Source organism: Corvus moneduloides, chromosome 8, assembly GCF_009650955.1.
Source record: "Corvus moneduloides isolate bCorMon1 chromosome 8, bCorMon1.pri, whole genome shotgun sequence".
Lineage (NCBI taxonomy): Eukaryota > Metazoa > Chordata > Aves > Passeriformes > Corvidae > Corvus > Corvus moneduloides.
The window spans coordinates 5,047,715-5,073,459 of NC_045483.1; the positions used below are offsets into that span (position 1 = coordinate 5,047,715).

Consider the following 25,745-nt stretch of genomic DNA (forward strand, 5'->3'; position numbering starts at 1 on the left):
TGCTTCCATTTGGTGACAGATGAAATGTTAAAGTGCTTCCCCATATATGCTACAGCTACAAGTAACATTTGCTGCAATATTGTTTAAAGATTTTTATACCACCTCAATGTACTACATTTATTAAAGAGTAACAGAATTTACTCCTTACCAAAGCGGTGGCTGTAGGGAAGTTTTTAGACATTTCTCTGAGCAGAGTGCATGTTCTGACATCCCAGATCTCCAGTGGTTTGTCTTTAAATACCACAGCTAGATACTGCCTGAAACAAAGGAGAATTTAGTCCAGCAAGAGTCATTTGAGCATTTTCCTTCACACATGTTGCTCACACCAGCACTCTGGAGACTTCCAAAACTAAGAGGAAGCAGAGCAAATTAAATCCCCCTCTGAAGTTTGTGATTCCCTCGAGTTACTGAGAAGCAAAAGAATGTCTGAAAAAGAGTTCTCTTCAAATCTAACAGAATTATAAATTTCTGACAGGTGGTTCTGCACAATTACTGTGAAGGAGACAAGGGGAGTAATTCAGAGAGAGCAGCAGCACCTCTGATCTCATCCTGTTCAGCCTGAGTCAATGACTGCACCAAACACCAAAGACACACCAAGACTGCAGGCTGGACAGACTTTTTTCTCTCTTGCACATGCATGCCACTTCCTAATCCAGGGATAAATGAGCATAAAATCATCTCACACTAAACCACTTGCCAGTCATGTCTTCAGACTGTTCATCTATGGAGCTGGATGAGTGTAAACACCTTTAATCTACCACTTTTCACATTCAAGTTGAAAACAGAGAGGCTGTGCAGCAATTTGTCCTCTCAGGCACTGCATTCATCTCTCTGCAAGTGAACCTCCTTTCTTGTCTCACTCAACACTCTCCAGACTCTTCACCTAAGCCCATGGCTGTTCTTAATTTTTAATGCATTATTAAGAACATTGTATGGTTGAACTCTTCCAAATTCTCTGGAACTCCTACATACAAAAATATTCCTGTGCAAGCTAGAGGACATTAATTTTTTTCCTCCACTGTAAAGAAAAAGCTTTTAAGATTTAGAGACAATGCCCTGTTAAATTCAACACCACTTTAATTTCATTTATACAAGAAAGTGAAGTAATTTTCCAGACTACCATGATTATTCTTTTTGCTACTATGAAGACCAGGGGCTCCTGTCACAGGCCTGAGCTCAAAATAATGAGAACTTGAAAGGAAACAATTTGGTCATTTATCAGCTGACTTTTCAAACAACTGTATCTCACATCTGGTTTTTCCAGCAGACAGTTATTATAAAGGCGTGAAATACTTACACAAAAGCTAAATAAATGTGAATAATCATCCACTCTTTAATGTCTAACTTCCTAGTTTTAAATAAGGCTTAAGTTATGGAAAAGAGAATTAACTCAGAATCAAAGTGGAAAAAACCAGTTCAGCACTTTTATTAGCCTTAATATTATCAAAATGCCTGTTCAGTAAACACAAGTCCTGCAAGAAATAAAATGTTAATTACTGATCTTGCAATATGATTGGATCCTGAAGTGACAAAGTCAACCACAGAAACATTCACAGCTTTTGCACTTGGAATTAATATTCTGAAGCACTTCCCTCTTGATGCTGTTGGATATTTTTCTATATACTCTGAAGTGCTTTTTTTCTTGGAATGTATTATCATGAGGATTTTCGTGCAACACAGTAAAATTTATAAACTTCCCAAGGCTGATGTACTTACTTCAAATGAGACACCTTTATCATTTCAATGGCTGGCTCGTCGTTGCCTCGCTCCCCACGGAATGCAATGCTCCTGCCTGGAGCACAAAACCAGGAGGGAGAACAGAAACAGTCAACAAACTAAACAGAAATACAGAAATAGTTTATAAACTATTCTGTTTGTAAACAGAACCAGTTTACAAACCAGAAGAGAACCAAATCACCTGTCATCTCTAACATTACTCTTGTCATTGTCAAAGTTTTACCACATTTAATTTCACTGCATTTAAAGTTTACATTAAATATAATGTAAACTCTAAAGTCAAGTCTAACACCTGACTCACTTCCAGAGAACATCAACTCAAATGGATGCATCAGAATAACATAAATATAGAGAGAGAGTTCAAAGAGTTATTATTTTCCACTCAAAACCAGTGAGAGATTCTCTCTGTTCCCCAAGGAGGAAATTCATTAATAGATTTCAAGTTTGATAAGAGAAATTAACTCTGCCATAACCTAAGTCTGATAGTATTTCATGGTGAGCTACATTCTACACTTATCAGGACAACTCCCCTTCTTTCCAGCTAAAAGAGTAAATCCTTAGAATTTATAATCTTATCCCCAACAAAATTTTCATCCACTAGAAGGAAGTGTTGCAGAATTATAGGTGCTCTAGATATCACTAAAATAAATAACAACCTACAAACAGCATCTTCTATGCAAGTTCCAGTCTCCTTAGCTTTCAAGGAAAATTCAAGCCATAAACTTTAGCTCCTCTTGTAGCTCACAGCTAAATTACTTAAGCCAATTACATGAATAAATCTAGTTATGAAGAACATTAGTTAGAGCTCTCATGTCAGAGGCTACAGGAAATCTTTCACCTCTGTTTTCAACATCTTAGGAATTGTCCTTCATATTTTTATTCAGAAATGTACATGTGAATTTTGTCAAAGTAAATCTGAATCAGCACAGTTTTCCTAGGCCTAAAATAGAAAGTTGGGCTCCTAAGTGAGAGAAGAAGCAAAACTCAAACAGTTAAATTGCTGTGCCTTCCCTGAAAGCTTTAAAAGAGGAAAAGTACCATTTTTTACCAAACCAAATGCTAAAGTCTCAGATATTCATTTACTCAAAACTTGGCTGCCTGCAGAAATGCTGAACCTTTTATGACTTCTGTCTAGAAATGTTTTATGCTGATTCACAAGCTGAGTGAAAAACCAGATTCCCATTTTACATGAGATTAATTTCCCAATGCACGTATCTTTTCTGTTCTGATTTTAAACAGATGAACAAAAGGCATTCTATGAAAAAATTTACAATGATATCATGCTACAAGCATAACCTCTCTGTGCAGCACCCTGGAAAGACAATTGATGTTTTTTCATAAACTTAAAAACCTCAATTAAAAAAAAATCACTTTACATAAAGCAATTCAGAATTAGTCGTGTGTTCCAAGATTCAGGCTCTTCAATTAGAAATTAAATGGCTCCAGGTTTTCACAATCAAAAGTGATTTAAAATTATTGAAGTGCTTCCTGTTCTGGGCTGTCTAATCTCCCCAGTTCTATCTCCTTGTATTGTGCAAATATTGAGATCATTACAATTATATTTCTCCTCCTATATAAGGCCAAAATGTTGAAAAAACACACGTAACCTGTTAATTTTGCTACCAACAGTATCTTTTAAACAGTTACTTATTTTTTAACCTTTCCAATTCTTTATGAAAGTATCAGCTTTTATTGTTTAAAATCCATTTTACACTCATTCACACTCGAATCCTGACTATGTGCCTGGCCTGTTGCTGAAACAAACCACAATAAAAGGTTCAACACTATTTCAGGTGCACACGAAACAGTGGGTGCAGACTGTGACAAAACACAGAAGGAAATATGGAAAGAAATGAAGTTTGTGAACAAAATCCACCACTAATACCCTGTGTGGCAGCTTCTAGAGCCCCTGCTGACACTTATTATTCTTTCAGTAAGTCCAAAATGTTTTTGCAAAGGTGTTGGTTCAATTCTGTCTGCAGAGCACCAGACAAAAGACATCCTGTGGCTTCACAGAGAAGAGTGAGAACAATTAAAGCTCCTCTTTATTATTTTATTTTGCCATGACAACAGAAGCAATAAAAAAAATAAAAAATAATAGTCAGAACTTGTCACTCCCCAGCAAATCTGTCAGCTCCTGGAGCAGATTTCTCAGTAAACACAAACCTGTTGGAAGGTCCACCAGCTGCAGCTCATTCCTGACCAGTCCCAGATTGTTGGGTGTTGATGTGGCAAAGGAAATGAAGCCAGTCAAGCTTATCCACTCGATTCCCCTGTGATCAGAAGGAAATACAAGGAGCATATCAGCCAAAATATTTGAAATGCTAGAAGTCTGAAGTATTTTTTTTCATGTATATTCTTCTAAAAAACCAGCACAGATGTAATTTTCTAGAGTTTCTGGAAACATCATATTTAAGCATAAAAAGAAGCCACACATTAACAACTATGATGTGAATATAAAGTTACTGAAATTTAAGAGCAGCTTTCTTTTCAGACTGTATCGGTTCTTCTTTGGTTGAATAAAAAATTCAGGTAGGAACATTGTTAACTTTTGCAAAAAGGCCTTTACAGATCCTCAGCACTGGAGTGGACTAAAAGCCCTGCTCTGATCAAATCAGTGGTTACTATCAAACAACTCCAATTTCCCAGCACACAGGAAAACATTCATGTGAGGGGCAATGCGGGCAGACTTCAATCTTCCAGTCCACAGAGAGGAGAATAAAAGATGATACAAAAAGGCCCCAAAGAGATTTCACAAAAGAACCAAAAACGTGGTGGTTTTTTGGTTTTGTTCTTTTTGATCACACCAAAGCAGCTCCCAAGCAAATCTTGTTGCAGTGCTGCAAGGATGTTGAGTTCCAGGGCTCAGAACATATTGGCAGCACAGATGGATTCTCAGCCAATTCCTGAAATATACCACAGGGCAAAAGGGACAGAAAGTGGCACCGGGTGGGACTGTTCCAAAACAAGACCCTTCTCCAGTCCCATTTTTTCCCACACACACTTGGTGCCTGCAAAAATTGCTGAGTGCTTTATCTGTGAGATAAATCAAGGAGCTTATCTAAAGAAAATTGAGCTCTAATACACACGTGTGTTCGACTTCATTCTAACACAGATAAAAGGATTTAAGGTTTCCTCAAATCCTTCAAACACAGATTGCTTAAGAGCTGTTCCCAGGACAAGTATTCTGTTACATCAACTGTGTGCTTTGCAAGAATACATGTGAAGTATGAGAAAGATAAGGAACAGTATTTATGACTTACCGTCAGTAAATCCAACTCACACTGTATTAAGCAGAAGTTTCCTAAATGCAGTGGAGATGGTGAAACTAAAAAGCACTTCCATAATATTTTGCACATACAATTTACAGTCATATTTATTATTTTAGTTCACGCTTTAAAAACATGGGAAGATTTATTCCTAAGTCCTCAAGGAAAGTTAAAAATTTAGGGCCCAGTCTTTTTCCCAGTAGGACCTATGAAAATTCAACCATTAATTTCAATCAAAATGAGAAATATTCAATTATTAATTGAAACATCACAGGCATGATTGAATAGAAATCTGCAACTGCAGTAATGGGTGACATTGCAAGTCTCCAAAGGGTCAAAAATCCAGGGACGTTTCTGAAACGGAAGAAATGTGAATTCTGACACCATTTCCATTTATCTGTTACTCAGCTATGTTTTTTAGAAAAAGTCCACTCCTAATGCATTGTTAGTGCTGGTATTGTTCACCATTCTCCTTCAAAGACCCGACGCATTTTCTACACTTCTTTCATTAGCTCAGATTTAACAGGGCAAGTCCTTTTTCTCTGCTTCTACCTGGCCATCTGTCAATACCAATAAAAATCTACAGAAACCCAAGACACTCGTAATCAAAAGGAAACCTTAGCTCAGCTAACTGCTTGCACCTGAAACAACAGAATTTTTGTCACTGTCATACATAGAAATTGAGAATCTGAAGACAGTGGTTTGAATTTTAATGACAAAAACAAGTAATGGCTTCCCTACTGAAATAGCCAAAATTTCCTCATAGAAGTCATCTTTGCCTACCAGAATTAAGAGTTACATTCAGCTGCCAACCACTTCTCAGACTGAATCCACTCTTTTAAAATGTAACATTTAGGGATTCTATACATTCAACTTGTCTCAGTTACTTCAGGAGTGAGACTCAGTTGCTTTGATTAATGTTTCCAATGCAAACAAATTACAAAGTGCACTGAAGTGGATAAAAACACAAATTACATTTCTAGTTGGGAATAGATTGTTGTGACTTTATGACATGGCAGCTGCTACTTAAATTTAAGGATTATAAGAAAAAGAGAAAGGCAAAATAGGAGATAAAACCATATGTGCTATCAATGTACTGGTAGATATCTTTCATTCTAATTTCTCTATTCAGGGAAAGTTTTTTTAAGGAGATGATGAATGTTTGCAAAGCAGTTTCCCAAAGAGCAGTCAGCTGAAATTCAAATGCTAAAGCAGCTTCAATTCAACTGCTAAAATTTGGATGCAATGTAGTAATTTTCAAGTCATGCCTGCAGGCCATAGACATTCTTGTTACAGTCAGTGAGATTTTAATTTTAAAAAGAAAAGCTGTTGCAGCCTTGAACTTGCTGAGCTTCAGTGAAAAAGAATGAGCAGCGCTGCTCCAGTCACAGCTATTTAGCTATCAGAATAAGCAAAAGTAGCACTGAGAGCTGCAAATGTGCCACTGAATGTAAAGCTGCACTGCAGGCATTTTATTTGCATGTCTCAAATATATTCGACTCTGCACTGAAGATGTTTTATTACCTCCTGTACTGCCTGTTGTCCACAGGTATCAGACTTGGTTAGCTCATGGTTCTTCCAGTTCCTCTTAGTAATAAGAATGATTTGTATTTCTCTTGAAGGAATCCTGACCTCCTGCTCCCAGTTTCTGCCAGGCAGCACAGGCCATAGCTCCATTCTTGATTTCCCCTCACCACTTACACTCCTGGCAGTGGCCTGATTGATTTTCCCTCTGTGTGCTTTGAAGCCTTCCTGCTGCTGCTTGCCTCAATCTTCTTATAAAAATAAAATTAAACTCAACAGCAAAGTATTTACTTACATAATTCTAAACAAATAGTGAAAGCTAAGTAATAATCATAAATAAAAGAAATATTCAAGGTTACCCACAAGTATGAACCATCTTAAAAGGATGGACAGAAAGGCAATTCTTCCTCCTTCTAGTCACAATGGAATTTCAAAGTTTAAACAAAAACTCAAAGAAACAAAAAAATCAGCATGTGACTACACATGTAGAACACTTTAATCTTAAAAAAAAAAGAAATCATAATTGTTAACACCCAAACCACTCAGTGGCCATTAACTTAGAACATTTGATTTGTAAAGGACAATTGCCTTATTTTTATTACATTCTCTTCCTAAATACAGAGCACTGAAAACTCTGCTGGCCTTGAGTTACAATTTCAGGGTATTCTCAATTACATACTAAAATAATGATGGTCCCCGAAGGCGTTCTTTCAGATAAAATGGAAACACTGGCATTATTCAGTCTATCCACATTTTAGAAGCAAAGTAAGAATTCCCAGTGAAAGAAAAACTTTTGCACTCCATTAAAATCAATTAAAAAAAAGAAAAGAATCCCCATGCCTTAATCTAAATTGCTTGAAGAATTCCCTTGAACTTGTACAAATTATGTAGAAAGTCATTCTGACAATTGAGGGAACTCTAACAAATATTTAAAAGACTTACCCTGATAACAGCTTCTGGCTAAATAAAATTCACAAAAAATGAATTCTACAAAGACTTGTTGCGGACATTTGCCAGAAAGGTAATGTATTCTTAAAGTTTCTCAAAAGCTGCAAACTCTTTACGAAGTGAAAAGCCCAAACTAACAATACTAAAAATGCACAAAGCTTTTTTTTCTAGTGTATTTATTTCCTCCTCTCTCTCCATCTTTTTATTTTTTTTTGAAATGTGAGTAGTGTAGAACTCATTTTGAGTTCTATAATCACTTTAATAAAAAAGGACTCTCCTCTTGTGCTGCATAACAGAAAGTAAAATGAAAATAATTTCATGTGTAGATAACAGTAGGAAACCAAGAGATTCAAATGGTTTAGAAGAGAAAGGGGAATTCTATTCTTACAGTGTCAAGTAATCACACAACAAACATAAAGTTAATTGTGGTGGTAGATTCCAAGCATGTTTCCACAATGAACTCTCAGAGCTGCCTAGTCTCAGTAACCTGTGCTTTCCTTAACTTTTTGCAGAATGCACAGTAAAATGCAGACCTTAGCTAGATGAAGGCTTCATGACACAATTCTGATACAAATTTTTACTAATATTAGTACTAGAAATAAATATTTTATTTTTATGCACCAGTCTGTCTGGAAATATGTATCCAGCAAGCACCACCTTGAATATCTGTGCCATCAGTTATGCAAAAAGTTCTGCTGGTGTGTACGCACAGGCACACAGCACAAAAGCTTTAACACTTACTCTGCTCCTTCTTAGGATGGATAAATACGGATTCCTATGTTCCTAACAACCTGTCAATGTAAAATTATCTTTACTTCACTTAGGACTAGAACTGTCTCAACAGCAATTTCATCCTCAAGGGGACAAAATAATTAAGCCCTGACACACAAACTAGAATTCAAAGGACTCAATCCCAATAGTTATAAATAAGACACTGAAATAAAGTTTCTTGTCCTAAAAAGACTTCTTTGTCCTGCAGTGCATTGAAGAGACTGGAAGTAGTTGATATGCATCCCAGATCAGCAGGCACAGATGCAATTCCAATATTTCTTTCAATGTAATTTTCATTACAGTTTTGTCAGGGTGTTACAGCTCATACACAGCAAAGGCACTGTCAGCGTAGAGCACTCAATGGGCAATTTTCCTGATTTCATTAACAGCAAGGCAAGACACCCACACAGCTGGGTAACATCACTCAGGTGTTTCAGCATTTGTTTCCTAAAAGGAATATAGCAGGAATTAAAATTAAAATCTTACTTGACTTCACAGGAATGGATGCTTAACTCTTTGTGGAGGAGTCCACTTGTAAGGTGAAACACCAGGACAGAGCCATTGCTGGTACCTATAAAAATTGATTAAAGAAATATAGGCACATATTTTATTTTTTTCTTCCATACTTCACTGCAAATTCAGCATTTACAGCTATTTCTGTCTCTCTATCTTATTTTTAGATACCTGTAACTATTATATTTTACAATTTTAGAAAAACTATTTTAATGCCTAGCACTTAAATCCCAAATATTTAACCCTCTGCAGCCACTGATATCCACCTGGATCAAGACATTCTTCCAAACCTTTTTGTAGAGGCTGTAGAAAATCTGATTATTCTTCTTGCATTTCTACAACACACCCATCCAGCTGCAGAAGAAAGGAATGCTTCTTTTTGCTTTGATTACTGGAGATGAGTAAATGCCTCAAGGAAATGTTTTAGCTGTTATCCACCAATAACGCCAGGGGAGAATCCTGGGTAGATTTTATGGAATCATTAAAGTAATTCTGCTTTCTCATCCCTGAAATAATGACATCTTTCAAATTAGAAATCAGTAACTTAGTAGCTATGAGCTTCAATTACATCAAAAACCTTCTGAAATACTGAAACTTACAATTTTCCATTAGACACTTCTTTATATTCATATCAACTTTATGAAATACAACAATGGATACCTAAAGAGCCATTCAGGTATGTTAAATTTGCAAAGACCTTGCTGCAAATCCCTTTGCAAATAGGGAACCTATTTGCTCCCTAATCTTTTTATTTCACCTGTTTTAACAGTTACAGCTCATGGAAAACCGCAGGTTACATTTTAGCAGCATTACATCACACCATGATAGACTGCCTACGGTTTAGAGCACAACTCTGAAAGAGGATGCCAAAAAATTAGGTTTAAATAGGGAGAACTTCGAGTTAATAAATCAGGTGCTCACTGGCAACTCTTTTAATATCTAGATGACTTTAAGTACATTTGTGGTAAGACAGAATAGATTCATCCAGGAAAAATAACGTGCTGCGAGTGTAATTTTAGAAACTCGCATCAGAGCAAAAATAAATTCTCTGTAAAGTTCGTTTACTTATTCCAGGAATGCAGGGCTGCAGAAGTCAGTATTTCCTGACATTCAGAATGAAGTGAAAGCAACATGTAAAATGCTGAGTGTATCAACAGACCAATATCACAGTAAATGACAGGATAAATACAAACTTACTATATACAGCATCTTTCAGGTAGCATTGCTTAAACCCAAGGCAGGAAAAAAGAACCCAAAGACTATCAAAGAAGCAAACCAATACAAGGATCACCATCTGCAATAAGTTACACAGGATCAACAAATAGATTTTAATTTTATTAGCAACTATATTTGCATTTAATATTGAATATATTGTTTTCAAGGCACTCACCAACAGCAAGGATGGGCTCATACTGTTTGATGTTTTTGGTTGTGAGGGGCGGGCACATGCGGATGGCGAACGGAGGCAGAGGCAGCCCTGACAGAAGTCCTGTCAGCAGGAATTTGAGGTGCACTTCCTGCAGAAATGAATTCCTTAACTCTTCTCCAGCGCTTGCACCTTGCCCTGCTTAAAAATGAAAGCTCTTGTTAGTAAGAAATTATAACTGGAGATGTTATGGAAAGTTTTCAGACAGGAATTTATATAATAAAAAGCTACAAATGCAGAAGGCACATTTGTTCCTCTTGAGCTTTGTATGATGAAACTTTTTGGAAAAATGGTTGCCATCTAGATTTCACAAAGATGGCATGTGTCAGATACATCGGCTTCTAAGATTAGGATCAAAAAATCAAAGTGTTTTGGCCAGATTCCATTTTAAAACACTATTTTTCCTCAAAGAAAATGAACTTGGAACACTAGTCCTCAACATAAAATCCTCAAGAGCATTCATTTGATAATTTCTTTAGCAAACAGGAATTCTTTTTATTTCAGACTTACCATTAGAAAATAATTCTTAAGTTCTTAAGAAAAGTAAGATGTACAATGATTCAAAACCATGAGAAATTAGTAGCAGTAGTATCAATGAAAGAAATTCTTACCAATCATGTTGTCTAATGAGAGGTCTGGAAGTTTATTTTGGAATGCTCCTACAGGGATTCCACAGAAGGAGACTGGGGAGTACAGAGGTGATGCACTTGAACTGCTGCAAAAGAAATGGAAACAAGTTCCTCATACAAGGACAATCTCCATCTCCAAGGGACTCAAACAGCCCCTGCAGCCTTGGCAGCCACGTCCTGCTGGGCTGGGGCAGCTCTGTGTCATGAGCAAAGAGCAGACCTACTTGGCTCTTACAGTATTACATTTTTCCTGGTTATATAATCATGACAAAGATCAATGTTTTAGAAATGACTCTTAAGAATAGAAGAAGTAAAACCCAAGAACATATGGATTCTAGAGTAGCTTTCCTGGATATGCAGCACAAGGAATCCATCTAGCAGTATTTTTGAGAACAGCAAGAATAAAAACACTAAATCTCTGATGAGGAACAAAAGGATCTATGTTGAAAATCTGGTACTACTGACATTTAAAATAATTCTGTTTCTTTTATGGCAGTAAGTTATTTATTTTATTCCATGGTACTTTAAAGGGTTATTGCAGCAGAACAACCTTAATACAATGAATGTTCAAGGCACTGTATTACTTCACACAGTATTTTGAGAGACTGCTCAAAATGTAAAATTTTAAAGGCTCTGTGTATCAAAACATTGTTTATACCACCCTATTCCAGTCACCTGCTGTGCAGCTTCATACTGCTCAGTGTCAAATTCACACAAATGCAGCAGAAAGCCATTCCCCTACTAAAAGCATAGTTCTTTACAGACTCATTTGGTCCTTACGTATGACAGAAAGTGAGGGATCCATTCCTAAGGAAAATTGTATGGTCTGAAGAAAGCCAAATGAGAGGAAAATGCTCCCCCAAAATAATGTGAACAGTCATTCTGTCTTTTGTTTTCTTAGTCCAGACAGTCAGGATGGAACTGCCTTTTAAAGTGAAAAGAGTAAATATAGTTCCTGCACTTCCTCAAAGAAAGGGAACTGATCTATCTGGGTGACATAATTTGCTCCTCTTCCTTCACCCACACACATGTACAGTACTTGAAACACTTCCACACACAGAAGGATCACCGTTGACTTTAAAATACAATGAAATACTGAACACCACTTGTAAAAAAAAGCAGCTTTGGTAAGAAAAGGAAATCCCATTACCTGTTCCGCACATTTCTGCCAGAAATGCAGGATTTTAATTCCCAGATCATCACCCTGCCATCACTGACTATGAGCGCTGCAGAATTCTCATTCACTGGGCAGCACACCATGCTGAAGGGTCGAACTGTTTTGGTCACCCTGATGGCATCACACTGACTTCTTAAATCATAAACCAGCTCCTGAACTGGGTCTGGATCTGTAACATCAACATCCCCCAGAGGACAAAAAATTAGGGTGAAAAATACGTAATGAGATCAATCAACAAAGGTAAATTTGAAGAAAACTGAGCTCTTAGATTGAAATCCATGTGCTTCCTGTGCAACCATTAGGAAAAGCAATCAAAAACTACACACTCTTGATCTTGCTGTACACAAAACGGCTCTGGAAAGCTCTCCAAAATGTAACTTTGTCTTTGTACTATATTATTCCATATGAATCTTGTAAAACCTAAAAAAAACCCTGTTTCATAGCTGGGAAGAATATGCACCTGCTCTCCACAATCTGAAACTCCAGGTTCATTGGTAAACCTGGAAACCAGTAATGTAGCTCACTAGAAATTAGCAAACTGCCCAAACCAAAATAAACAAACAAAAATCACTGTTTTCCCTTTTTTCCAGTCTCCACCATTAGATTTAAAAGACCATTCTTAGTAACATTTCATGAGACAAAAGTTTAATAATTCAGATTTAATCTAAATTTAAGCCCATATCTTAGCTCTAAAATACATTTTTCCAATTGACCAAATGACTTCCAAAATCTTGTGTTTGTCTGAAAAATGTTTTTTCTTAAAGATAAAAAGAAGGCCATAATCATATTTTACTTAAAACATTCTTGTATATGGTACTGTTAAGCTACTTAATAACTCAAGTATTATGTAGTGATAGAAGTATTTTCAGGATATTAATAGAAACTATTTTGCACTTAATATCAGAGAAGTCAAAAACTGTTTAGGGAAAATGTAGCATAAATTTCAATTTAAACTCAATATATAAGAGACAAAACGCTAGAATGGCTGTAATTCATCATCCTGCGTGGGGCATGATGGTCATTATTGATGTTAAATTATTAATTAAAATGCATCAAAATTCATTTCTGGACATTTTTGACACAAAACTCACCTGGCTCCTCATTTGGAGTTGCAGTGATGCTGCAGTTGGATCTGCGAACCCTTAATGTGATACAACCATTTTCATGTAGGCAAAATAACCCATCCCTCTGAAAACAAGGGATTACCTGGGCAAAGAGATGTCTGTTAGATTGCATACTCAAAATCCTACCCTTTGCAAAGGACACTTGCAAGGGAACCTACAACTCCTGAAGTTTAAGCAAACCATTAAAAATGCTACCATTAAGGCAACACTTCCATTAATTTCTTCAGCTACAGGGTTTGTGACTAAGGAAGTCAATTAAATTGAAAAATTGAAAGGTTTTGATTGAATTGTTTGCTGTTACAAGGATAAAACCCAATCAAATCTTCCTTACCTGTATGAAAGGCACCCCTGTCCTTTCAATTGCAATCACACCCACTGTCTGATTCACTTCCAAGTCAAGGATCAGAATTTCCCTGGGATACAGTAAGAGCATGTAGTTTCTTTTGGAAGGCAAATATGACAACTGAAGACAGTCGTTGAGTGTTACAGATTCAGCACTGGAAAATCAGACATGAACTTTTATCAGCTGGTGTCAACAAACAGAGCAAGTTCAAAATAAAATTAACAGTTTCATTTTTCCTGCAATTGCATTTTTTCAAGTAACCCCTATTTTGATAACAAGGCAATTGCAGATTTCCATTTATCTGTCAGAGCATCACCGCCTTCCAAAAACACATTCTGTTGACTTTTGTCTAAATAAGATTATAGAGTAATTTTAAAAATTGCACTTCATTCAAATAGAACAAGTGTAATTCTTGCACATCTCAAATCCAATGCAATTCACTTGGGAACAGTGCTGGCTGCCCTGACATTTACTGGCATTCATGGGAAATTACCCTCAGACACAGTGCTTACTCCAATTTGTACACTGTTGTGCTTATTACCTTACAGGCTTTAACCTAAGTACATTGATAAAATATACACGTATACAAAGCATTATCTGAGAAGAAGTATTTGCAACCTACCTTGGTTTTTCATTACTGATTAGGATTTTTACTTTATCAAGGGCCTTTTTGGCCCCTGTAGCAGCAGCCAGCTTGTTGTGAGAAGGACTGGAATGCGGACTAGAGATGTAAACTTTCTTCCCTGAGCTGGCTGGAGCTTTGGAAGGGGAGAAGTCAGAGATGAACACAATTCCTTCACTAGTGAGCACTGGACCAAGAAAGAAAAATAGCACAATTCAGTCTGAAATTTGATTATGGCATTCCATTTTAATGGCATTTTGATGAGGAGAAATGCTAATAACTTCGGTAATACTGTATCAGATAGAAAACTTGTAATTCTAGACAACCAGCACTTTCCAACTGAAAGAGCAGCAGATGGTCCATTACAATCAATTAATAGCCACAAAACTCAACTTTTCAAAATTAAGTTTATATTAAAAACTACTGTGTTACTGGCAGAAAGAGTTGTTCTCTCTCATCCACTGTTTTTAAGATTCACAATGCAAATAGAAGGCAGAATACACATAGACTGTATCACCATATTTTGTTCTTATGCAGAGCATGGCTCAAATAATCATTAATTCACATTATTTATGTTGCAGCATAAAGCTCAGCTAAAGTGTTTATAGAAGGTTGAATGGTATGGCAGAAAAGAAAATCCCCCGACTACAAAGGCTGGCAACTGCACAGTCTCATTACAGATCAGAAGTGGTGAAGCTAAACTCAAGAATAAAACGGTGACTCTCTTATTTCTCTCAGCTTCTTTCTGCTAAAATTAATAAATCTGTACTACATCCCCCTTGACATCTGAATTGCTTCTGGTACTGATCTCACACTGAGTCCTCTAAAATCCTTTCTGTTGAAAATAACGTTTATTCTTGGTCTACTTATCTCACTGCCTTCTCCCTCAGCACCCATCCTTTTACATTTCACAGGGCTCTCTATACTTGGCTTTCTCCAGCTCCCTCTCTACACACTTCACACTCCCTTTTGTAAAGTCTCAAACATTTCTTTTCAGATCTCTAACTTCTCCACTCATGCCTGCTTTTCCCCTTGCCACACAACAGCATCCTCTGAAATAAGATTCCACACTGGCCAAAGGCTCCCTGTCTTTGCTTTCAGACTTCTTATTGGCATTTCTGACATTATTGTCTCTAATCCATTTCTTTTAATTTCAACATTTACATTCTAGTTTAACGATTTTCCTGGTCACACATATCTAGACCCCACTGTTTTATACATATTAACTTACAAGCTAAATGTGAGGGATCAAAGGGGTCAAATGAAAAAGACAGGATATTTTCAGCATAACTCTTCTTCCAAAGTTTGGTGCCTGTGTCTGCATTCCACAGTACAATATAGTTAGGTGGGTGAACTGCAAGCAGTAAATCTCTGGAAGCATCTTGATTCCACAGCCACTGCATGTCTGTCAAAGGAAACAGGGAACAAATTTATTATTTGGGATGGTATCAGTATTGGACCTGGAAATAAACGTCTTCTCCATTCTAAATCCTTTTAATCAGTCTTAAGCTCAAGAGCAAAATGAAACTGAGTGTGACACTCAAAAATGCAAGTAGAGTGCTTAAAGAACAGGATCAGTTGGAAGGGGTACAATCATCCCAGCTGGGCATCATTTAAATATTCAGGATAAATGGACATTGAAGACTAAGTTTTCTGTCAGTAAGAACAGAGAGACCCCTCAGTTCCTTGCAAGGAGCTGTACAGAGCTCTGTCCATGCTGACAGGGCAGTGCTGGAGAAAACAGGCAGGCAGTGGATGAAGGCTCCCCAGGGCACCTCCTACCAGTCACTACATGACCTCACCAGCTCACATATTTCTACAGTTCATAGGTATTAAGATGTCAAAAAAAACCCCCCCTCTTCCTTCCTCAGCTGTTATTCTGTTTTACCAATTCAGCTCATTCAGAGCTGGTAAGAGCTTTCCCTAGTTTCACAGAAAATGTGAGATTTCATTTGGCCTGAGAAACTGTAGAAATCTTCAATTGTCATGGTCAGAACTCCTTTAAACGTTCAGTGAATTGGTGTCAGGAGCAAATAAAACCCAATTTATAATGCAAGAACAAAGTAAAAAAGCTTACAAAAGGAAGTGTGGCCAATAAAGAAATTTTCAGTGGCCCAGTATCAGACTTAAAATATTGCATTTTCTTTCACAGGATTTATAAAACAGAAAAATAACAAAAAAACCCACCCTAATTTCATAAGAGGACTTTCATATAATAGGTTAAAAAACCCACCAGGTATGACATAAGCATCATCACAAATTTTTAAAATAGCTGAAATGCTCAAAAAACCCCAACCCCAACTGAAAGGCACGAAGATGTATTTGACATAATAAATGTTATTATTTCAGTCAATAACATTCATAAAAATACATTCTACCTTTTTGCACAAGATCTTGGAAAACATCACCATAATGAATTAAATCTCACAGCATTCCTCTGGGGGACAGTAAATCTTACATTTACTCATAAAACGAACAAGCAAACATACAGAAGGCTGGTAATCCCAACAGGAAAACTCCCTGTCAGAACTGAGCACAGTTTATAAAAGGCAGGTGATGGATTTGTACACAATGCTCCATAAAATAAGTCCTATATAAACATCAGGCACTATCATTACCTTGAATGGGCTTTGAATGTTCCTGTATTTCACAGCGAGCAGTTCCTGTTGCCACATCCCACACAATTATTTTTCCTGTGGCATCAGCAGAAGCCAAACGTAAGGAATATGGAGAGCCAATATTGTGGTGGTAATTTTCCTTAGCCCATTTAACCTGAAAATACAGATGGGAATTGGTTAAAGGAGACAAATCTATAACACAGACACCACACTTCATGTTCTTCAGATAGATAAATAATGAACTCAATAAAAAAGCATGGTAATAGTTAAAGCCAACAGCACCTGTAACATACCTTTAAGCTACCATCAGTTGTGTAAATTTAAGGTAGGTCACCACTGTGCTGCATGACTGCATGGCTGATATTCTCAAATTACATAAATCAACAGTTCTCGTTCCTGAAGGTAACTACAACAATCCAAACATACACACCATGTATGTAAAGAATTTACTCAAATATTTAGAGGAAACTAAATGGCAGTGTTTAAGGTTCTGTGGGCCGCCACAAACCAAAACCCACTGACTTCCAAACAAATGAAAGCTGAAAAATTATCATTCCATTTTTATACACATCCTAAAACGTGTAATTTTCTGAATCTAGCAAATATATTGTGGTACTGGTGAGGAAGGAAGGTTAGTCTTTCATCTATGTGTTGGCTCATAACTAAATAACAAAATAAGGTATTGCTGACATTTGGTAACTTTTTGGTTATTTTCAGCACGTTGCCACCACTGATTTCCAGGTACCACTTTCCACTTTGGGATTTCAAACTGCACAGGCTTGTAAATTGGCAATACTTATGAGAAATCTGTGTCTTGAAATCTGAAACACTCAGTCTACAACTCCCCCCGGATTACAAGGGGACGGATAACATTGACTTCTACCTTATCAGTCCCACATGGAGCTGTTTTGCTATCTGCTTTTAAGGTGAACTTCTGCCCCAGAAGAGACTGCAGACACTGACAGAATAAAGAAACATTATTGCTAAGCTAATGGGACTTCTCCTGCTACAAAAATTCCACCCTAGCCAGCTACCCATGTGCTGTCACTGCCTGACACAGAAAAGGTGAGGCAAACGCAAGACTTTCTGTAGATCCTGAAAACATGACATTTAAAAACTGAGATAGGATTATCATTAGGCACCACTAACTTTGCTCCATGAAACAGATTTACAGCAGCATTCAGAGCCCTGCAGGCACCTTTGTGCTGCCCCTCTCAGAGGTGTGAGCAGGATGTATCTCACAAACCAGCTGAATCAATTACACAAATGTGACACGTGCACAGCACACAATCTCTAGCTCTAGCTATAAACTCAAAGTATGTTTCTACCAGAATCACAAAGAATTCTTGAGAGACTCTCCTCTACCTATAAATTTCATTTTTGCAATTCCTGCTTCCCTGCTGTTCAAGAAAGAACTACCCCTGAGGATATCTGCATGTATAACTGTAATTGTAAAAACCTACAAAGCTACTTATTTCTCAGTTAAATATATATTACTTCAAAGCAAATTCCAAGTCTGGAAAACATCCTTTCTCAAAGGAGGAGTTGTCACCAAGTTCAGAACAAAAAGGAGACCTTTACATGACCAGCCCTGACCAGAAGAGCCCATGTGATGCTTCCACACCATGAACCTCTTTCCTCTCTGCAGTCACACTGCTCCAACAAGGTCCCCACACAGGACTTGACCTTCTGATAAAAGAAATTATTTTCTAACAGTATTAGTCACTGTCTACCCTGACTTCAAAATACAGCAGCATCAGAAACAGGAACCAGAGGTGACTTTCTTTAATTTCCACAATCCATACCACCTCATTTATAAGGCCTTATTATCACTGTTTACTAATGCATCAAAAAGGACACAAGCATAACTTCAATCCTCTCATTCTTGTGATAGATGAAAAAACTTCTCTCATAATTAGATTTTCTTCTGTAAAAGCATGCTTTCAATACTCTTTGTACAGGTAAAATCGGATACAATCCATGTCATACAAAGTAATCATCCTCCCACAAACGCCTTTTGGACAGATGGACAACTAACATGGATCCATTTCCAGTTAAGCTATTATCTATCCCAAACACAGTTATGACAGCCAAAAGACACGATGTATTTAAAGGAAAATAGCAAAATGGACTGCAAAAGGATCATGAAACAATTGCTTTTTTCTTTGTTTTCTTCATAACAGATGTAGAGTACTTTGGAATTTTTCAGAACTGAAGCACAGGTTTTTTGGGAGAAGATCCCCATGGACTGAGCTTGCTGGGGTGAGCCTCTACTACAAGGAGTTTAAGTCAGACTTACACAGCCACTCCAGCTTATTTATGCTCTTAGCTTTTATAAACTCATAAAAAAAACCAATTTAGGAATTGAAGAAAATTTCTTAGAGATGTAAAGGTATCTGCAATCATCATGGACTCATAATCATTTCTTATATAACGCCTATTTCTTAAAGTAGAAGGGAATTTCTTCACATTCTTTCACCTCATAAATTAGCCATTGTCTTACAGTCTACTTCTGTTCATAAAGCTTCAGGTAGTGGCTTTGAAAAATTGTATTATAAATTATTGGACTTCAGCACTTCTTTTCCTATTGAAATAATGTAACTTCTCAAAGCTAGCAAATGTAACCAAAGCTCATTAAAATGCTATCACTGCATGGAATAGTATCAAATTTTGCTACAATTTGTTATCTAAGCTAAGTGAAAATGTTAAAGCAGAATGCACAATGAACCTTTTTCTTTTGCTATAAAAAAATCCCACCAAAATCCCCCTATGACCCTATTATTCTTCATAAATTATTGACTGCCTTCTAATAAATACAGCACTTGTGCCAAGGACCATCAAACACATCTGCCAGGCAAACAATCCTCTAAACCTTAAGTGAATCTGTCATTGTCCACAATCAAAGAAATGATGAATCAAAGAAATACATCCTGTTCCACACTCCACCCAAAGTCAAACTCTGCAATTTAAAGTCAAGGACCTTCAAAGGAAAGCAAAGGCAGCCTACGCTTAAACTAAAATTTTAACCATTTTATATCACTAAAATAAATGTTCAGCTTTGTCTGCTATTGTTCCTTTTCGATAGGTAAAAAAATTTTAAAAAGCTTAAAAGTAGCTTTCTAGACAAATGGTGCACTTCCCACAACAGGGAGGATCAGAAAGGGCAGCAGCGAAGAGCTCCATTTGGTATTTTGTAATGCTCATTTGAAATCCTCTCATGTTATCAGCTCTCCTAGAAATGGATCTATGTTCTGTAACACTAACAAATGTTTCTAGATAGTCTATATTTTATATTCTATATCTACATTTTCTAGAAAGACATACCATCAACCTCAGCTCGAATTTCAGCACATATGGTTTGACCTAGCTGCAAAAGAGATCACCTAAAATATGGGTATTTTACATCACATTTCATGTGAAAATCACATGGAACATCATGTCAAGTATTTACAGTGATTTAGAACGATAACATCTGCACCAGAACCAATATACCTTAAACCAGACACATCTCACCTTGACAACACTGGCTTTGTGTCTTTCCAAAACCTGCAAAGTCTGAGCAGAATTGGCATCCACTACCAGCACGAGGGAATGGCATCCATATGCAATCAAACCTTGCCAGCCCCTGGAAGAGCACAGAGCATCATCAACAAGTAAAATGGAACAAAAGCTCTTCACATCAGGAATGAGGAGTTTTTTTGGTAAGTTGAATGCATGCTACTAGAAACCATAATTGATGTTTATCAGATGATAAATACTGTTTAGTAACATAAAAGCATTATAAAATAATATTGCACTGTCTGCTGAAACCCTAAGCCACCACAAAGCACCTCTTCGTGTCCATCTCTAAAAGTCTTCCTCTCTAAGTTTAAAACATCACATAGGAATTCATGAAGAGCATTCCCAAATTTTACATGTACGAACACAGGTAAGAAATATATTTGCAATTATATAATTAATTGCGTATTTTTAAACTATTTATTTACTTATTTACAGACAAAAAAGGAGCATGTTAACAATCATTACAGTAACAGGGAAAATCTGCTGAGGCATGTCTGACTTCAGGATAAGATGACAACAGTATCACAGAATGGTTTGGGACGGAAGGGTCCTTAAAGCCCATCCAGTGCCACCCCCTCCCATGGGCAGCGACACCTTCCACTATCCCAGGTTGCTCCAAGCCCCGTCCAGCCTGGCCTTGGACACTTCCAGGGATGGGGCAGCCACAGCTTCTCTGGGCACCCTGTGCCAGGGCCTCAGCACCCTCACAGGGAAGAATTTCTTCCTGATACCTAATCTCGACCTATTCTGCTTCAATGGGAACCCACGTGTCACTGCCGGGAGGGACTGGGCCACGCTTATCCCTGGGCACGGCTTTGCCCCTGCCCAGAGCTGGACAGCAGCAGCTCCATGGGCTCCGTGCCTGCGCTGCGCCGGCCGCTCCAGGGGATGGATCCATCACTACCCCAGCCCCCGATTCCCGACGCTGCACGGGGGCTCCCTGGACGCCCCGGCACCAGCGTGGCCTCGCAGGCGGAGGCAACGCCGGGGCAGAGCCAAGCCCGACCCGCGGCTGCGGCCAAGGAGCCGCGGGGGGACCCGGGACCCCACGCCCGCCCGCGGCCCGGCCCTCACCAATCCGCCGCGCCCCGGTTGGGCGCGCTGAGGGCGCCCGTCAGGGTCCGCGCCGGCAGCTTGATGTTGACGGTGAAACGCTGCATAGCGAGGCCAGCAGGCAAAGGAGCCCAGAGCGCAGCCCGGCGGGGCGGCCCCAGCCCCGGCAGCCGCTGCCGAGCGCCGCGGCCCTGCCGGCACCGCCCCGCAGGAAGCGCCGCCTCAGCGCCGCCGCCGCTCGCAGCTCGGCCGGGGCCCCGCGGCCCGGGAACGGCAGTTCCGCCGCCCTGCCCTGCCCTGCCCTGCCCTGCCCCGGCCCGCCCCGGCCGGGCCGTGCGGGTGTCTGGGGCCGGACGTGGCCCTTCCGGATCTCGGAATCGTTCGAGTTGGAAGGGACCTCTGGAGATCATCCAAGGCAGGGTCACCCGGCGCAGGTGGCGCAGGAACGCGTCCAGGTGGGTTTGGAATGTCTCCAGACAGGGAGACTCCACACCCTCCCCGGGCACCTGTTCCAGAGCTCTGCCGCCCTCCGTGTGAGGAAGTTCCTCCTCATGTTGAGGTGGAACTTGTGTTTTAGTTTGTGGCCGTTGCTGTTCGTCTTGTCGCTGGGCACCACTGAAGAGTCTGGCACCATGCTCTGACACACCTTAGAGATAATTTGTGTGCATCGATGAGATCCGCTCTCAGTCTTCTCTAGCTCAAACACTCCCCCAGTCTCTCCTCATCAGAGAGATGCTCCGGACCCCTCATCATCTTTGTGGCCCTGCTGGACCGTCTCAGCAGCTCCGTGGCTTGCACTGAGAGGCCCAGGACTGGACACAGAAGGGACACAGAAGAGACCCCCCAGAGCTGCCACCCATGGCCAGGGACACGGTGCTGCCGTGTTGGTTGTACATCCATGGCTGGAAGGGGAAAGGACCCGTGGGATGTGAGAGTCCAGCTCCAGGGATGCTTATGTTTCTTGTCAGGCTGCAACCTGGGACACCTCGCTGTCCCGTTTCCAGGTGCTTGGATTCTGCAGGACCTGCTGCTATAGCCAGAGCATTTTTTTCACCGCAGTAATTTCTCCTCCAAAATGCGTCTTCAACAGTGAAACACGGCAGTGACAGACCTCTTTGGTACCCTCAATAGCAGGGATGCAGCAGCACACCTCACACCACAACGCACCTACCCATCCTCCATCTGTCCCCAAGCTGTCACTCGCACCAGGCAAAGCCACCTGGGATGACACATCCCTGTGCAGGAGCACTGGACATTTGCACTGGAGCACACCAGGCTGCCGAGCATTGAGGTTGGACTCGATAATCTCAAAGGTCTTTTCCAACCTGATTGTGTGATTCTGTGAAGCTTCTAAAACAGTTTTCTGTGCCACAGCATTAATAAGATAACAAGAATTCCATACTTCCAGACTCGTTATTTAACGTACATGGGCTGTTGGGGTGTTTGTTTCTCTTTGAAATAATAGTAATAATTGTTTATTTGTTATATTTTGTGGAGAAAAAGATGCCACTAGATGGCCAGAGATGGCAAGAATGTAATGCCAGCCACACTCTCTTACACTGCCGCAGTGTCACTTTGTCACAGAAAATGCAATAGTGCTAATCCTCTTTTTCCCTCTTTTCATTCTAATCACAATTGAATTTGTCCAAGTGGGAGCTCAAGAAACAACCTGCAGCTGTGCCTTTTCCAACTCTCTTCTGAAGAAATCTGCTCTTCAAGCACAGTACATCACTCACTGCCACTTTCAGGTCACCATAACATTGGAACTTATTTCTTGAAACTGTCTTGTCCCAAGAGATCTCTCCTACTCCTAAAACTGAAAAATAACAGTTTGGAGAAGAGCTTTTTTATTCCCTTTTCTTTGTCATTATTTGAGGACTACGTGATCTGCACCTCTGGAGATCAATTTTGTAAGACCCTGAGCAGCCACTAGCTTCATTAATTTTAGTTATTTTTTGCTAATGGTGTGTTTTCACTCTGTGTCCTTGGACAATGTGCTGCTGCTCAGGTTTTTGGAGGATTTGGCTTATTTTCTTGCTTTGTTGGATTGGGGCTTTGTGAGAAGGGTCCTTTGGAACTTTTATTGCACAATAGAAGCAGAAATTCTTCTCGACAGTTTTCCATCTATTTTCCTGACATCAGAAAACCAAGCTATAAATGAAGTGCTGAAAGGAAATAGATGCTTTAAGGTAGTTGAAGATAAGGATAGATACCAGAAAAAGGGAAGCAAAAGAGGAAATGAGGGCTGTATCACCAAATTGGTTGAAAAAAATTAAGAATCTGAGTGATTTTCAGGGTCAGATAAGGTGAAAATCATGGTGCATGAGCCAGGTGAATTCTGAAGATTCATCAGAGGGACAGGGAGGAGATGAGGAAAAGGTTTGTGAACAATGATAAGGATCATTGGAAGAGCTGAAAGGAATAGAAGTGTGAGATGTCAGAGGGAAAGCAGAGTGTGCACTGGATGAACTGATTCCACTTCTGACCCACAGCTGCTCACCAACACAGAGACTGATGCACAGCAAAGGCATGTGAACTAAAGATGTTCAGAGATGTAAACTTCTTTTTTTGGGGTGGTTAACTGTATGTCCTCTTTCACATCTTATTGTTAAATTAAACCATTGCCAAGCAAGGATGCAAAATACATCAAGGCACTTTGTTCTCTCACTCTTCTGTAAATACAATAATACACTTTTGGCTGCTATAGCAAAAAGAAATACCAAGCTTACAGGTGTTTAACTGCAGAGTCAGTAAAGCCATTAAACCCACCAAAACCTCTGGGACTATCAAATGTCCAAGATGTGATACCCAGTGGGAGAGACTTCATTCCAGATAGCTTCAATAGTCCTCACTAAGACATACAGAGAATAAATTTCTGGGTGATCATAAAAACACATTTTAATAAATTACTGATTAAATAAATAATGAGAACTATGATTTTACATGGCTTCTGGCTCATGACTGCAAATGATTTTTCTGTGAGTTTGAACAAGAGAAAGTGGGACCAAAGTAGAGACGTGTACAGCCTCCCTTTTAGTTTTCTCCTTTACATAGCAATTATTGCAAGGATATTCTTGTGAAAGCTTCTGGGACCTCTTTGATTTCCATGGCCTTAAGTTAGAGCTGCAGGAGCTCCTGGGATCCAGTGGTGAACCACCACGTTCTGTGTGCTGTGCATTCCATTATACAAACCCCAGGTTGAGATTGGGGTGTGTAACCAATCCACACATGCTATGGGGCAGGGTTCTATTTACATTACAAATTGTGCTGCTCTTGCCTTGGTGGTGTCATTTCTACTCCCTGCATTTAAAGCTCCTTGAGTTTTCTGCTGGTTAAGAGTCCCTGGTTGAAAGGGGGCTGACTAAAAACTGATGCCATTCTCTCTTTTTACGGGTTTTGCACAGAGCAAGAGACTTGCACAGTTGAGTTTTGCCTCACACTTTGTTTTTTTTTTATTTTTTCTTTGCAAAGGGGATGTATCTAAAGTCAAGATTCGTTTAATCGTAGTCTAACTTAATAATCCCAGTAGGGATCTTTTTATTTCATGTTGTGTTTTCAGAAAAAGATTAAATAAAAAGTATTGATGAAGGAGATTCTATTTCTGGGACATCTGAGTTCCGCTAAATTTAACACAAAAATAAAACCAATATGTGAATTTCAGAGTATGGAATATTTAGCTTCTAGAACTCTATCAGCTGTCTGCAAAACCAGATGGCTTTAATCAAAGACTCAAACGCTTGTCTTCCTTTCCAAATGCTTTCAACTGAAAAGTTTAAAATTATCCAGAAACTTCCCTCCAAGTGAGCATGGTCTAATCCAGTTCCACTGAACCTGCTGAACATGTAAATGTAAATTCCCAAAGGTTGTAGGGTGAACTATGAAGAGACTCAAATGACTGCCTGCAGCCTTATTTCGTTTTGACCAAGTTTCATCAAAGGAGAAATTTCTCAAGTGGTCTGTTGTGATTTTTTTTTGGAAAATATTTTCCTTCCCCTTACATATTTCTCTAAGGGTCCAAAAAGATGATGAATTGTAGAAATATTTAATTCACATATTAAACTTCATTTCTATGGTGCCAGTTTGTGCCATTTCTTTCTAATTTGATCCTTGCCACAGCTGTCCATGACTGCTGTAGCACAATCACTGAGGAGCTCTGGCCCTCACATTTCCTTATGGTCCTTTCTTTGAGTATTCCTGCAGATGAACATTTACCCACCTCCCTGAAATAGATTACTGTAACTGAGGGCAAAATCCCTGCAGAAATACTGCAGAAAAAAAGACAGAGATCCGAAAGATGTGTGATCTCCCACAAACACAAAGAGGGAACGAGAATGCCAATCCCAGACATCAGCATCCAGGGGCAATTTGATTGATTTGGACTTCAAAATGTGGGGGTTTTACTAAGAAGAGAAATCAGAATGTCCACTAGC

The 25,745-nt window shown here is 39.1% G+C and overlaps 1 protein-coding gene across 4 annotated transcripts in view; it reads right to left on the reverse strand.

The window, feature by feature from the left end:
* WDR11 (WD repeat domain 11) overlaps positions 1-21,517 on the reverse strand; it is a 35,146-nt gene extending 13,629 nt beyond the window's left edge. The window contains exons 1-14 of one of the 4 annotated variants that reach the window (XM_032116259.1): positions 21,337-21,517; positions 20,215-20,326; positions 16,702-16,855; positions 15,315-15,488; positions 14,084-14,270; positions 13,450-13,615; positions 13,086-13,200; positions 11,968-12,163; positions 10,800-10,900; positions 10,153-10,326; positions 8,736-8,820; positions 3,904-4,010; positions 1,717-1,792; positions 149-257 (exon numbers count right to left, since the gene is read on the reverse strand). In XM_032116259.1, coding sequence (XP_031972150.1) covers positions 149-257; positions 1,717-1,792; positions 3,904-4,010; positions 8,736-8,820; positions 10,153-10,326; positions 10,800-10,900; positions 11,968-12,163; positions 13,086-13,200; positions 13,450-13,615; positions 14,084-14,270; positions 15,315-15,488; positions 16,702-16,855; positions 20,215-20,326; positions 21,337-21,422 — 1,842 coding nt within the window. In that variant the 5' untranslated portion in view covers positions 21,423-21,517. Of the gene's footprint in view, positions 1-148; positions 258-1,716; positions 1,793-3,903; positions 4,011-8,735; positions 8,821-10,152; positions 10,330-10,799; positions 10,904-11,967; positions 12,164-13,085; positions 13,201-13,449; positions 13,616-14,083; positions 14,271-15,314; positions 15,489-16,701; positions 16,856-20,214; positions 20,327-21,336 lie in introns of all 4 variants that reach the window. The other 3 variants (XM_032116258.1, XM_032116257.1, XM_032116255.1) reach the window with 3 other exon arrangements.
* Between the last annotated feature and the right edge of the window lie 4,228 nt (positions 21,518-25,745).